The sequence below is a fragment of the Leptinotarsa decemlineata genome, unplaced genomic scaffold, assembly GCF_025532065.1.
Source record: "Leptinotarsa decemlineata unplaced genomic scaffold, Ldec_3_MD MMD2_tig00001019_RagTag_RagTag, whole genome shotgun sequence".
Taxonomy (NCBI): Eukaryota; Metazoa; Arthropoda; class Insecta; order Coleoptera; family Chrysomelidae; genus Leptinotarsa; species Leptinotarsa decemlineata.
This window is the reverse complement of record NW_027412557.1, coordinates 2,642,684-2,655,256: the sequence shown is the minus strand read 5'-3', so window position 1 is coordinate 2,655,256 and position 12,573 is coordinate 2,642,684. Positions and strand designations below refer to the sequence as shown.

Below are 12,573 nucleotides of genomic sequence, written 5' to 3'. Positions count from 1 at the left end.
GGACGCCGGGGGACAAGGGTTACCACGCCACAAACTTCAATTTAATCTTATACTGAACCCCCCCTCTACACACCAAAAAAATGAAATTGCGTCCTCTGAAAAACGCAACCCTAAATGTAATTTTTCAATAGACTAATATTTGTATCTGCCCTTTCAATAATAATTATATCCGTCTTTTTCACAAAATTAGATGCACTCATCGAATTATGAATATGTTTTAATGGTTCTCCAATACTCGAATCTAGGGGCCTATCTACTCATTGCTCCATCGTCAAGAATCCCTTCCTATATCCGCGCAGTTCATATAAATTCATGCCTAGCGAATCTCGTTATCTACAATCTGAATAGTAGGGGAATTCTTGAAGATGAAGATGGAAAAAATGTAATAAAACTTGAGACCAGAGAAAAACGCATGTCAGTTTTTTATTTCGCGGTTTGTAGGTTACTCGCTATCTTGAGTGCAAATTACTTTCAACATTTGAATGCAAATCTTATATTTCGAGTGCATTGGTTTTTAGGCAGATTTGATTTATTTGAAGGGATTATCATCTCAATCAATTGACAAAGTATAATAGTACATCCAGTTGTTTGTGCATTCTAATTCGAATGCTTTTTACAGAATGAACCTGTGGTTAATTTTCCTGTCATGCATTTATGCTGCTGTTTCACTGGAACATGTAAGTTTTTTAGGTTAGTACTGTATATTATATACTTCAATCAGTAGTTTTTTGTGCGGTTGGAGCATTGCAAGTACTACGGTTAAATCATTATTTCAGTAGACTAAAAACGTATTCTACTGTTCATCAGAGCTTATATATTACTGGTGTTTAACACCTCGACACGTGGTTCGATCATCAAGTGAACATCTTCGCCTTGAATATGATCACTTGATGATCGAAACACGTGTCAAGGTGTTAAAAATAACGGTTTGGTGTTGGGATAAAAACTCCAGTACACCAAAAGTTCCAAACAGTGTATCATAAGTGCCTTAGAGCTCACACAAACTTTTCGACAATTTTCAGTTAACTCAAACAAATTTAAAATAATAACTGTACGTCGTTCGCATGATTTTCAGCTTCCCTTATAGAAAACAAAATATTGCTTCGACATTTTTAACGCATCCTGAGTTATGGAAACCAATACACTGAGGAAAAAGAGAAAAATAATTTTTCAGGAGTTATTTTAATTTTTATTTTCATCGTCTTCGAAATAATTACCTCTATTATGTAGTTACTCTAACCTGTGAGAAATAAACAATACATCCATTGGATGTATGTGATGATTATCAGACCAATGATCACTTATGGTGCAATTGCCTAGTGGCCGAAGGCTTTACAAAAAATGGCCCAGGCAAAGCTCGCTGGCTTACAGAGACAGGCTTGTCTGGCCATCACTAGTGCCATCAGTAGATGGCAGTAGAGAGAGGCTAGGTGCATATAGACTTGTGCACATTGGCAATTGTACAAATCAATTTAATCCAAAGTGTAACTGACTGTTGGTTGACACTGGAAATCACAGCATTCTGGAAATGACCTCTGACTTTATGTCTCCAACTGTCAACTATGAACTGCCTTATAAAGTACTGTTCCCGAGCAGAGAGGACTGAAACCTCCGGGAGACTTAAAAGATTGTCTCTGGTCTAGATTCCTGGCCATACTATCCTGAAAGGCAATGAGGCTGCAGACTCCTTTGCGAAGGAGGGTGGTTCATCGGATATGAACCTGTCATATGTCATATGTCAAACAAAGATTGAACACCTGTATGGCAAGAATATGTATGGACTTCTGGCAGAATCTTCCAGGATTGGCTCACTCCAAGGCATTTATTCACTCTTCGAAGCTTGATACCAAACATTTGTTGGACTACTGTGAGAATGAACTACGATATCTAACAGGCCTTCCTACAGGTCACTGTCATTTGAATCATCATATGCAGAGACTGGACCTGTCGCCTCTGTTTGGAAAATGATGGAACAGCAGAGCACATACTTTGTGCCTGCCCCGCTGGGGGCCGTATCAGGTTTTTAGAGTTCGACAGAGCCATACTCTTACTATCTGCCCTGAAAGACCCCTCACCATACAAACTTCGTTAAGAAGCTGGGTTTATTTAGTCGAGTGTGAATAGGTGTCAGCCACAATAAAACCTTGCGGGTTGAGGTCGACGGTCGAACAGACCACTCAGTTTGGACCTAACCTAACCTAAAGGTACCTGTATCTTGAAGAGATTCACCAATGTTTTCTGGTAAGTAGTCACCATCAAAGACATGAAAATGATACTGGTTTTCTTCTAAAGTCCACCCATTGTTTCCAGAAGTTAAAATGGTAGGTTGCTTTTGATTTGCATTGTTCCATATGCTAGGAATGTAATTAGCTCGGAAGAATTGTTGAAATAATCAGACTTGCATGGTGGTAAACTCTAACATCGAATTTTTTTAAATGTCTCGGATTGAATTCTTTGTTAATATTAGATACTCTGTAATTATTTAAAAACAGCTGAAGCCGGGTAGCATCAACGTCGAGTATGCCAGAAACAGAAAAATTTTTATATTTCATTAAAATAATCTTTCTGTCTATGCTCATCGGTAAACGACTCTGGATGTCTAAATTGCATAAAAGCTCACTGGTATTCATGTTTCTTCATTGACATATTAAATTGTCTTTGTTTACCTTTCTTTAAAAAGGTGTAATTAAAGTCACATCCAGTCAATGCATGAAATCCTTGCAAACTTCTACACAAAGATGGTCCCAAGTGCTCGTAGACTTTTGTTAAATTAATGTATCTTTGGTTATTTCAGGTGCCTGCGTGCGTATAGTGCTCTCGCGCTCATTCTCTCGACTAACAATTTTTGTTATAAGGGGATGTTCGGTCACTTCAATTTGTCTGACTAATTTAATATAACTTTTGATAATATATTCAAAAATTAGTCATGTGAAAATGAGTTAAGTTGATTTATTTTTTGTGGAGCTTTAAAGCGTCTGACAAAAGTTTTGGTCCATGGAAAGTGTCTGACACTTATGACACTATTTTAGAATAATATTCTATAAAACGTATTTGGAAATTAGCCATAAAAATTTAAGTTGAGTAACTCTTATTTTCAGTTACCTTTCTTACCTGGTACCTGTTCAGGCTACTGAGAACCTAAGATTTCATCTGTGTGAAAATAAGTTATGCCTGATCGCTCTGGGATCTTAGTCTATGAATAACAAGACAAATGATAACTTGATGAATTTCATCTGAAGAAAATCTGAAGTTCATAGCCTAACATGTGAATCGTGCTCAAGTTTTATATATAACAAAGAGAAAGACGTTTCATCATTATTATGAGAGTATTAAACGCTATAATAGGGGAGACCGAGGAGGGTTGTGACAGAGGAGAGTTGTGACACGCGCGATTTCGCTGTATCTGTGACCGTTAGCGAGCTGTCAACGTCGCACATTTATTGTTTTCTAGACTGCTTATTGGATTTAGTACGCGCCAACGGCCCACGAGGAGCGGCTGAGTTACTGTGACGCTGTCATCTAAAAAACGACCAAAAGTAAGTTTTTGATCATAACTTTCTTATTCTGTCTTTTGCTATGTATTACGGGAGCATTAGTGTAATATTTTTTCTAATTTGCATCGGGCCTTCAAGATTCAAAGCCATTCATAATTTTATTGAGATCTCTTACTGTTTGGAGGTTATACATTATTATTCTGGCACACTCACGATTTTGCGCACCTAGGAGAGTTGTGACAGGCTGTCACAACTCTCCTATTTTATTTACTAACAAGTGATATGGCTATTTTGTATGCATTCGATAGCTGCATTGCTTTTTTATTGTTTCAGAATGCCTAATACATATGTTCGTAAAACAGAGAGAGGAATGGCTAGTATCGAAATTTACGATCTGGCCTTTGAAGAGGTGACGGTTAGAGGCCAAAGCCTTCGAAGTGCAGCATCTTCATATAATCTAAATTATATGTCTTTACAAAGATACATTAAAAAGAAAAAGGCACATCAACAACAATTATCAGACGAGGCTCCATCTGTAGGCTATATCAGCCCAACAGTTTTTACGAAGGACGAAGAAAAGATATTGAGCGATTATTTGTTGACTTGTGCCGCGTCTAATTATGGACTGACTACAAAATAGACAAGGAGTTTTGCCTATTTATTAGCAAAAAAACACAATAAAAAAGTTCCTGAATCATGGGAAAAAAACGAAATGGCTGGAGAAGTGTGGTTAAAGCTATTCATGAAGAGACATTCAAATTTATCTCTTAGGCTACCTCAAGCTACAAGCATCGCTCGCGCCACGAGCTTTAATAGGACAAATGTCGCTGCCTTTTTTGAAAACTATACAGGAGTCTTGGCCAAGCATACTCTCAGCGGTAAAGATGTATGGAACGTCGACGAGACCGGGATTACTACAGTCCAAAAACCTGATAGAGTAATCGCACGACGTGGAGAAAAACAAGTCAGTGCGATGACTTCTGCGGAAAGAGGAACCTTAGTAACGCTGGCTTTTGCTGGGAACTCCTTGGGTAATTATATACCACCTATGTTTATATTCCCTCGGAAGCGATTTCAAGAACATTTTATTCGGGATGGCCCAACAGGTTCAGTAGGAACAGCAAATGGATCCGGGTGGATGCAGGAAGACGACTTTCACTTTTTTCTTGAACATTTCACAAACCACGTGAGGCCAACAAAAGAGCAAAAAGCTTTGTTACTTCTGGATAACCATTCATCCCACATGGCTTTGAAAAATATAGAGTTTTGCAGGGAAAACGGCATAATTTTGCTCACGTTCCCTCCACACTGCACACACAAGCTGCAACCAATGGATCGTGCAATTTTTGGTCCTCTTAAAAAGGCCATTAACACAGCTTGTGATAATTGGATGCGGTCAAATGCTGGCAAAGTTATGTCTATCTATGATATCCCTTCCATAACAAAAACTGCCTTTGATGTGGCGATCACTGCAAAAAATATCAGCGCTGGTTTTGCTGCAACAGGAACATGGCCTGTTAATACAGATATTTTTGGAGAAGCAGATTTTTTGCCAAGCCAAGTTACAGATCGCATTTTGACCAATCCTGTGCCAGAACAAGCTTCCATTACTGCAGAAGAAGAATTGATAGAAAATCCGGAAGAAGGAACCCCCACCCAAAATTTGTCAGTTGATATAGTTGAGAACGACGTTGTTGTTGGGGAAGGTCTAGAAAAAAGAGATCACAACGTGCACGTTGGATGTGAAGAACGTAATGTGACTCCTCTTGTTATGACCGGCGACAACTCTAAAGAGCCTGCAAATATTGAACCTGTTGCATCTACATCTACAGTTCGTAATCCACTTGCCACCCAATCTAATGTATTCTCGCCAGAAACAATAAGGTCGTTGCCTAAAGCTCCGCCAAGAAAAGCCACGCAACAGAATAGACGTAAGATCAAGTCTGCCGTGCTAACAGATACACCAGTTAAAGATGAAATTGCTGCCATAGAGGAAAATAGGAAAGTGAAGAACGTGAAGAAGCGCATTTTTACTGATAAAAATGCTAAGAAACCAAAGGGGAAAAAACCAAAAAATAAATCAAAGACAAAGAATATTCGTGACGAAGAGGAGGACGATAATGAGGGCAGTGATGGCACAGAAAATGAATGTTTTTGCTTATGTTGCCTCGAGCCCTTTGCCAATAGCAGGCCTAACGAAAAATGGGTGCAATGCATTAATTGCAAACGATGGTCACATGAAGATTGTACTGGGGGAGAACTGCAATACGAGTGTCATAATTGTTTTTCGGATTAAACTAATATTAAGTATTTTTATTCTCTCTGTGCCATTTAGAAAGATGATTTATTTTGTTAAGTTTTAATAATTATGTTACTTAATTAGCCAAAGATTATGATTAAAACTGTTTCGTAATTACTTGTTCATTTTTAATCTACAAAAAGTGCCGATAAATTCCAAACACTGAAGTGTCACAACTCACCTCGAGCACTGTCACAACTTACCTTGGTATTAGGAGAGTTGTGACACGGGTTGTCGCTTTGGTTTTAATCCATTATTTCGGGAAACTTATTAGTTTTGTGTATTTTTATTTTTGATTCTAATAGAGAATAGAACAAGCTTTGACTGATGTAAAGTTCACAGATATAGGTCAATTTTTAACCAAAATATATGAGTGAAAGCAAAAAGTGTCACAACCCTCCTCGGTCTCCCCTACTCTCATACGTGAAAAATATTCTCAATCTGTTATTGACACCTAAGTTTTCACTTGCTATCATATAAGTTATGAGGTTATATCGACAAAGTTTTTTTATATGTAAGGGAAATGATACTTTTCTTTTTTTTTTCACAAGCATATCACTTATAACCAATAAAATTAAAGTTTTCTCGTTTTACAGTAAAAGTAAAGCATTCCATACCAAAGTTAATATAAAAGTTAGTATTCATCCTACCTGAGAAAGTTAAATACTCACTTTTAGAGTCTAAGTCATTTGGTACAGTTGAAATTATTTGTCTAAGAACAAGTTGTGATGCACTGTTTGGAACCTTTGTTGTAGTAACGAATATTACTGGAGTTTTATCCTAACACCAAACCGTTACTTCAACACCTCGATGCGTGTTCACTTGGTGATCAAAACACGTGTCGAGGTGTTATAATAACGGTTTGGTGTTGGGGTAAAACTCCAGTAATATTTAAGAACAAGTTCCCCAAAAGTTTCATCAACCAAATTTAACATTGAATAATTACATTATTGAATTTGTGTTAAGTATTTATCATTTTTGATCTAATTGTGAATGATTGCACCTGAACTGAACAGATTTGTTGGAGTGGGTAGATAATTTATCATATTTTTGTCAGTTGATAATCATTACTAAGTAAGTCCAAGTATGTAGGTATATTCTCTCTTTTCACACTTTGTTCCTTTCTCACTTTCTTTCAATTCCAATAATCATTTTGTATAAGACGGCAATCGATTCATTATCAACATATTGAATATTTCTCAGGATGACCCCGTAGTTCAACTGTGGAAGAAGCAGGGAAAGATACGTGGACACATTTTGAAAAGTGGAAATGGAAGGGATTACTATGCATTTCAAGAAATTCCGTATGCGACTCCACCCATTGGCCAGAATAGATTCAAGGTATGTAAATGTGAAATTTTCGATACGTTTGATATACATATTTCGATGTTTATCAAATGTTTAGTCTCATATCCAGATAATCTGCAAATCATTAATCATATCAACTTATATTATGGGTGTTATTGTTAATTAATGGAGTTGGTTTTATTTTATTTTCCTTCTCAATAGCATGAATCTTCACCTCCAATTACATTCTAGAGTGGAGAAATTCATTTGCATTCATTCTATAATATCAGTTTCGATTGATACAATTGAGTCATCCATTCATGAATGATTTTCAAAATTGCAATATCTCTTTTGGAGGAAGATAACATTCATCTGCTCATTATTAATATGAAAACTTTCACAAATGAAATTCTCTTTATCAAAATGATGTAAGTGAAGTTAGAGAAGATGTTAAAGAACGAATTGGGACAACTGTTCGAAAAAAATGTAAACCCAATGATCATATATTGTAAATATCAAATTTACAGGCAAGTCTGATTTTTTACAGGTCATTGATATCGAAAGTGATCAATATCAACCATCATTCAGAAGTTTATTAGGAGAAATTGTTTTGAAAATCATTCAATCTAGCTTTTCATTTTGGACAAACTTCAATGTTATGATTTACTGGAGAAAAGATTAGAAAGATATAGACTTTACCATGAATCTATTAAAATACTTTTTCCACACCAGAACAAAGTATTCTTTCGCTTAGTTATCTCATGGTGGTAAGTGAATCACGCATTTTGAGACAGTATTTTGTTCTGGTGTGGAAGAAGTATTTCAATAGATTGATTTCAAGCCAGAGGTTCCAATTCTACCTATCGACTTCACCATCATGGATGCACTCTAAGTAGTGTTTACCAGCTTGACTTTGCAAAGGATTGCTATCAGAATCTTTGTTTATCTTTGATTATTTCGGTTCATTGTCGATCCCAAGATGCCCCTTTGTAACAAAAGTCGTCAAGATTATCCTAGAAGAGTTCAAAACTTTGCATATAGATCCGGCTTTGGACTCACATTATCTCACTTGTGACACTCGAACTATGATTATTTTTGTCATGACTTATATTCTCACTTTCATCCAACATAGGTTTTATCATTAATAATAATAGTGATAATAATATGGTTTATTGGCCTAATCGTTTCATAAAACATTTGATACAATTGATGTAGAAATAGTGGCAAAAGGGGTAAAAACAAAGAAATCACAGAAGTGGTAATAAAAAATTCACTGTTTGTTAGTGATATAAGAATTTTTACTTGGAGTCTCTCATCAACTCACAAAAAAGAATGGGAAAGTAATAAAATAATGAGAAATATAAAATAATTTGTAATGAAGTCATTAGAACTTTTATTTCACAGAACAGAGCATAGATTATTTTGTGTGACAAAATTTTCAAAAATTGATCTACCCCTTTCCAAAATACAATTACTCTTTCTTTAGAATAATTTGTTTTTGTTTATATTTGTATTTTATTCAATCGAGTATCATCTGAAAGGTCGTGAATGTTTTTTTTTTATATTGTGAATCATGCTCAGACATGGAAGCTGACGAATATTTAATAATGTTGCTTCCTTTGTGTAATATCATTTTCCAAATCCATTTTTGTATCACATTAAAATTTACTACATATGCAGTGCAGTGCATATGCTAATGCAAGCTGCGAAGAAGTGAAAAAAAGTTTATAAATGTTTTGCATCTAAATAATTTTTCACATATTTGAATATGTGAAGAGTTCGTCTGATCATTCTAATAATGTTTTTGATGTGACTATCTCGACGTAGGTAAGTGTCTGTCTGATGTTATTCCCAGAGAGTTACATCTCTCAAATTGGTTGTCAAATCACCATGGACGGATATAACATTCAACAATAAATGCAAATAATTAAATTGTTTTATCAATATGGGTGTTCCGTTCAGGCGACGTATCGCGCGCTTCGCACCATTTACGGTCACCATAATCGTCCTATCGAGAGGACTATTCGCAATGTGGTGGATAGATTTGTATCCACTGGTTCAGTAAACGATGGACCAATACTCTTACATCGACGAAACGTAAGATCTACCGAAAACATCACCGCTGTCTGTGAGAGTGTGCAGGATAATCCGAGGCAATCGAGTTCACGTCGCTCACAAGAAATCGGCCTTTCGCAGACCATGGCTTGGCGAAATTTGCATCGTCACATGGGCATGCACACAAACAATTTCAACTAACCCAGGAACTGAATGTACACGACCGTAGATAACGACATGTGTACGCTGAATGGGCTCTGGAGCAGTTGGCAACTGACCCCAATTTTCATCGACAAAATTGTCGATATTGGGATGTCCGGTTTTTACTTTTGAAAGGGCACAAAATTTAATAGGTTTCATTAAAAACAAAACGAACACAGAACAAGCAATCAAATTCAGACTCTCAGCCATATAATAGCACTTCATACTGCTATGAACATGTTGCCATAGAACTCGAGAGCCAAAATCTATTTCTATGCTTCTTCTCATATATCGAAATATAACAGAACACAAATTAACTTTGAGTAAACTTGCATGTTTATGATAACAGATGACAGCAAGTGTAGTAGATCCAACAATTATGATAGAACATAAGGATAGTTCAACATGGAACGATACCAATTCACATGAGATCCAGAAGTGTCTGATGCATTTTGGAAAAGTCACTGTTTAGTGTGAATTTTTGGGCTAGTGGTGTCATCGGTCCATATTTCTTTGAGAACAACGTTGGCCAGTCCATCACTATCAACCATTTTCTTTTGACCCGAATTGGATGATCTGGACACCAACGACATGTGATTTCAACAGGACGGCACTACTTGCCACACAGCTCATGCCGCATTGGATATTCCGCACAAGCGATTTGAGGGAATGATCATCACACGTGGAGGTGATGTGAACTGGCCACCGAGATTACGCGATTTGACCCCCGTTTCTTGTGGAGTTTTTCTAAGTTACAGATGTATGCGAATAAGCCACAAACCACAGCGGTCCTCAAAGTCATCTATCAAATTTAGCATGATTGATGCGCCAGATTCATAAAAAATTGGACGTTTCGGATGCGCTTCGTCTAGAGGAGCCATGGCGGGTATTTGAACGATGTTATATTCCACACATAATGGCATCAATAGTTCCTTGAAACGAATAAAAAATTTTGATGATATCTCAAACACACTTTGTCTTATTTAAATTTAAAGATAGAAAGCATACAATAAAATATTCCATATAAGTAATAGATATTCATCTCATTTCTTCAATGATTTAAAAAAAATGGGAAATTTACTTTGAAGTTGAATAAGAATATACCCTCTGCATGCTGTTGACACTAATATAACTATTTCAAATTTGTCGGGTGAATAAACTTATTCATAATATTCTCACAGAAAAATTCACACATTTAGGAACCGGAAGAACACGTGGATTGGAATGGAGTTCTCAACACTACCGTGAATAGACGGGTTTGCATGCAAAACAATGCTGTGGCCCTCACTCCAGTACCTGATACCATGGAAATTACTGAAGACTGCCTATATTTGAACGTATATACTCCAGTGGTGAGTCGTTTACTATATGATATTTGGGAAAATATGAGGAACAAAATGAGAGCAATGAATATTTCAAAAATGTATTCTTATTCCATTGAAAATGTTTTTTCAAATGTTCAACACACCCGAAACACACCGGGTGTGTTTCGGGTGTGTTGAACATCATAAGGATTTGACTGAAACTAATTACTACCAATATCATTTCACATAAATCTAATTCAACCGTCACATTCAATGCGACCATCCTATTGACAAGAAAATAAAGTATCCCCATTTTTGTCGGCGGTACCTTCTCATAATTTCTCAGTCACAAATATTTCAGCCGATAATATCTCAGCAGTAAAAACATGGTTCAGGACAATAAATTTTCGTGACAAAAACATTTAACCAAATAAAATCGCTTACAAAAACTTCTCTAATTTCGGTGTTTCATGTATTTCCCTTGATCGCCGTACTCCTGCTCCTTCTTTATATTCAATGCGTTGTTGACGTATTGTATACTGAGCTTTTTTGTGCGAGATTTTTTGAGATGCTTCTGACTGTGATATTATTTCTAAGACAAAAAGAGGGGGAGCCGTTGTGGACAAAGTTGGGAGGTGTGAGGCGTACATCTGAAAGCGTTAGTATCTTTCCTATATACATCAAATTCCAAACCCTCAACGGCATTTTCATGACTTGGACATTCAGAAATGATAGATCTTCGTTATTCTCTTCAATTTCAAATGTCAACTCCATATTCGGGAAAATGTTGTTAAGAAAAGAAGTCCTCTACCTTAGTATTATTTCCATAAAAAATAACAAATAAATCAAGCGCGTATCAGAACCAAATCCATGGAAAGTAGTTTTACTCCTCTCTCGCTTCAATTTTGAATCTGCTCATTAACAGCTCATCAATGATGGAAGACATCGAGTTTCTCATTATCGTTCCTTCGAGCTGCCTGTAGAAATAGTTGAAATGAAAGCAAATTTGTTCTATGCAAATTTATAGACGGAGTACTGTAAACACATCATCCACGTTTCGTATCGAAGTCAGTGGGAAGTAATCTAACACTTAAAAACTACAGGTTAGCCATGAAGGGAGAAAATATGGTGAAATATATTGTTTGAGAGATATTTTTTGTGAAGAAGTCAATATCTCTTACTGTTTTTTAATTACCTTCCATAATCAAAACAAAGGAAGCTAAATTAATAGAAAATCTACTGTAGTGTAATAAAGAGCAAACAAAAAAATTCACCTCGAAAAGTTGCTGCGTTTGTCAAAGGAAATACATCTATTTCCTATTGAAGAGTTTCTCACGTGTGAATTTATTCGGTTTTGTGAACGAAAACTAAGGAAAATTAAGTATGGAAATTTCATTTCTTACAATAATTATTCATTCAATTTGTAAGCGATATTTCTAAATACAAAAAGTTGCTGACTAATTGAATTCTTCAGTGGTTTATAATATTACGCAATAACTTTTTGGATTTGGCCAATACTACTTGATGAAAATCCATAACGAATTCAGGTAACACTTCATTGTGAGATTTGCACTGGACAGTTGAAAAAACCGCAACACATGTTTCACTATACAATATATACTAACTAAATTTTTTATAATAGCAATTTGAATCATATGACTTTTTACCTACTCAATGACTGATAATTCTACCTGTATCTAGGTAAAAACTGATTGTAAATCATAAAAGAAATGTTACATTTAATAAACTAATTATTACCAATTATCACATCAGAAAACGGTGGGAGGGAAAGAACTCAATTCTATTTGGTTATTCAGTGAATTTTCATAATTCTTGAATATACTAAGTGACAAAGAAAGATAAACACCCATTTATATTGAAAATAATTCAATGATTTTTTGTATGTGTATTGATGTTGATGCCAGTAAAAAGC

General features: G+C 35.8%; 2 protein-coding genes across 5 annotated transcripts in view; both read left to right on the top strand.

The window, feature by feature from the left end:
- LOC111518250 (juvenile hormone esterase) overlaps positions 1–12,573 on the top strand; it is a 160,807-nt gene that overhangs the window by 102,563 nt on the left and 45,671 nt on the right. For 3 of the 4 annotated variants that reach the window (XM_074175311.1, XM_074175310.1, XM_074175309.1), the window contains exons 2-4: positions 620–677; positions 6,997–7,134; positions 10,536–10,688. In XM_074175311.1, the coding sequence (XP_074031412.1) occupies positions 621–677; positions 6,997–7,134; positions 10,536–10,688 (348 nt within the window). In that variant the 5' untranslated portion in view covers position 620. Of the gene's footprint in view, positions 1–481; positions 567–619; positions 678–6,996; positions 7,135–10,535; positions 10,689–12,573 lie in introns of those variants that run through there. The other variant, XM_074175312.1, reaches the window with a different exon arrangement.
- On the top strand, positions 3,347–5,910 carry LOC141482293 (uncharacterized). Its single transcript, XM_074175308.1, has 2 exons — positions 3,347–3,536; positions 3,828–5,910. Exon 2 carries the CDS (start codon positions 4,207–4,209, stop codon positions 5,788–5,790), a length of 1,584 nt encoding a protein of 527 aa, XP_074031409.1. The 5' UTR covers positions 3,347–3,536; positions 3,828–4,206; the 3' UTR covers positions 5,791–5,910.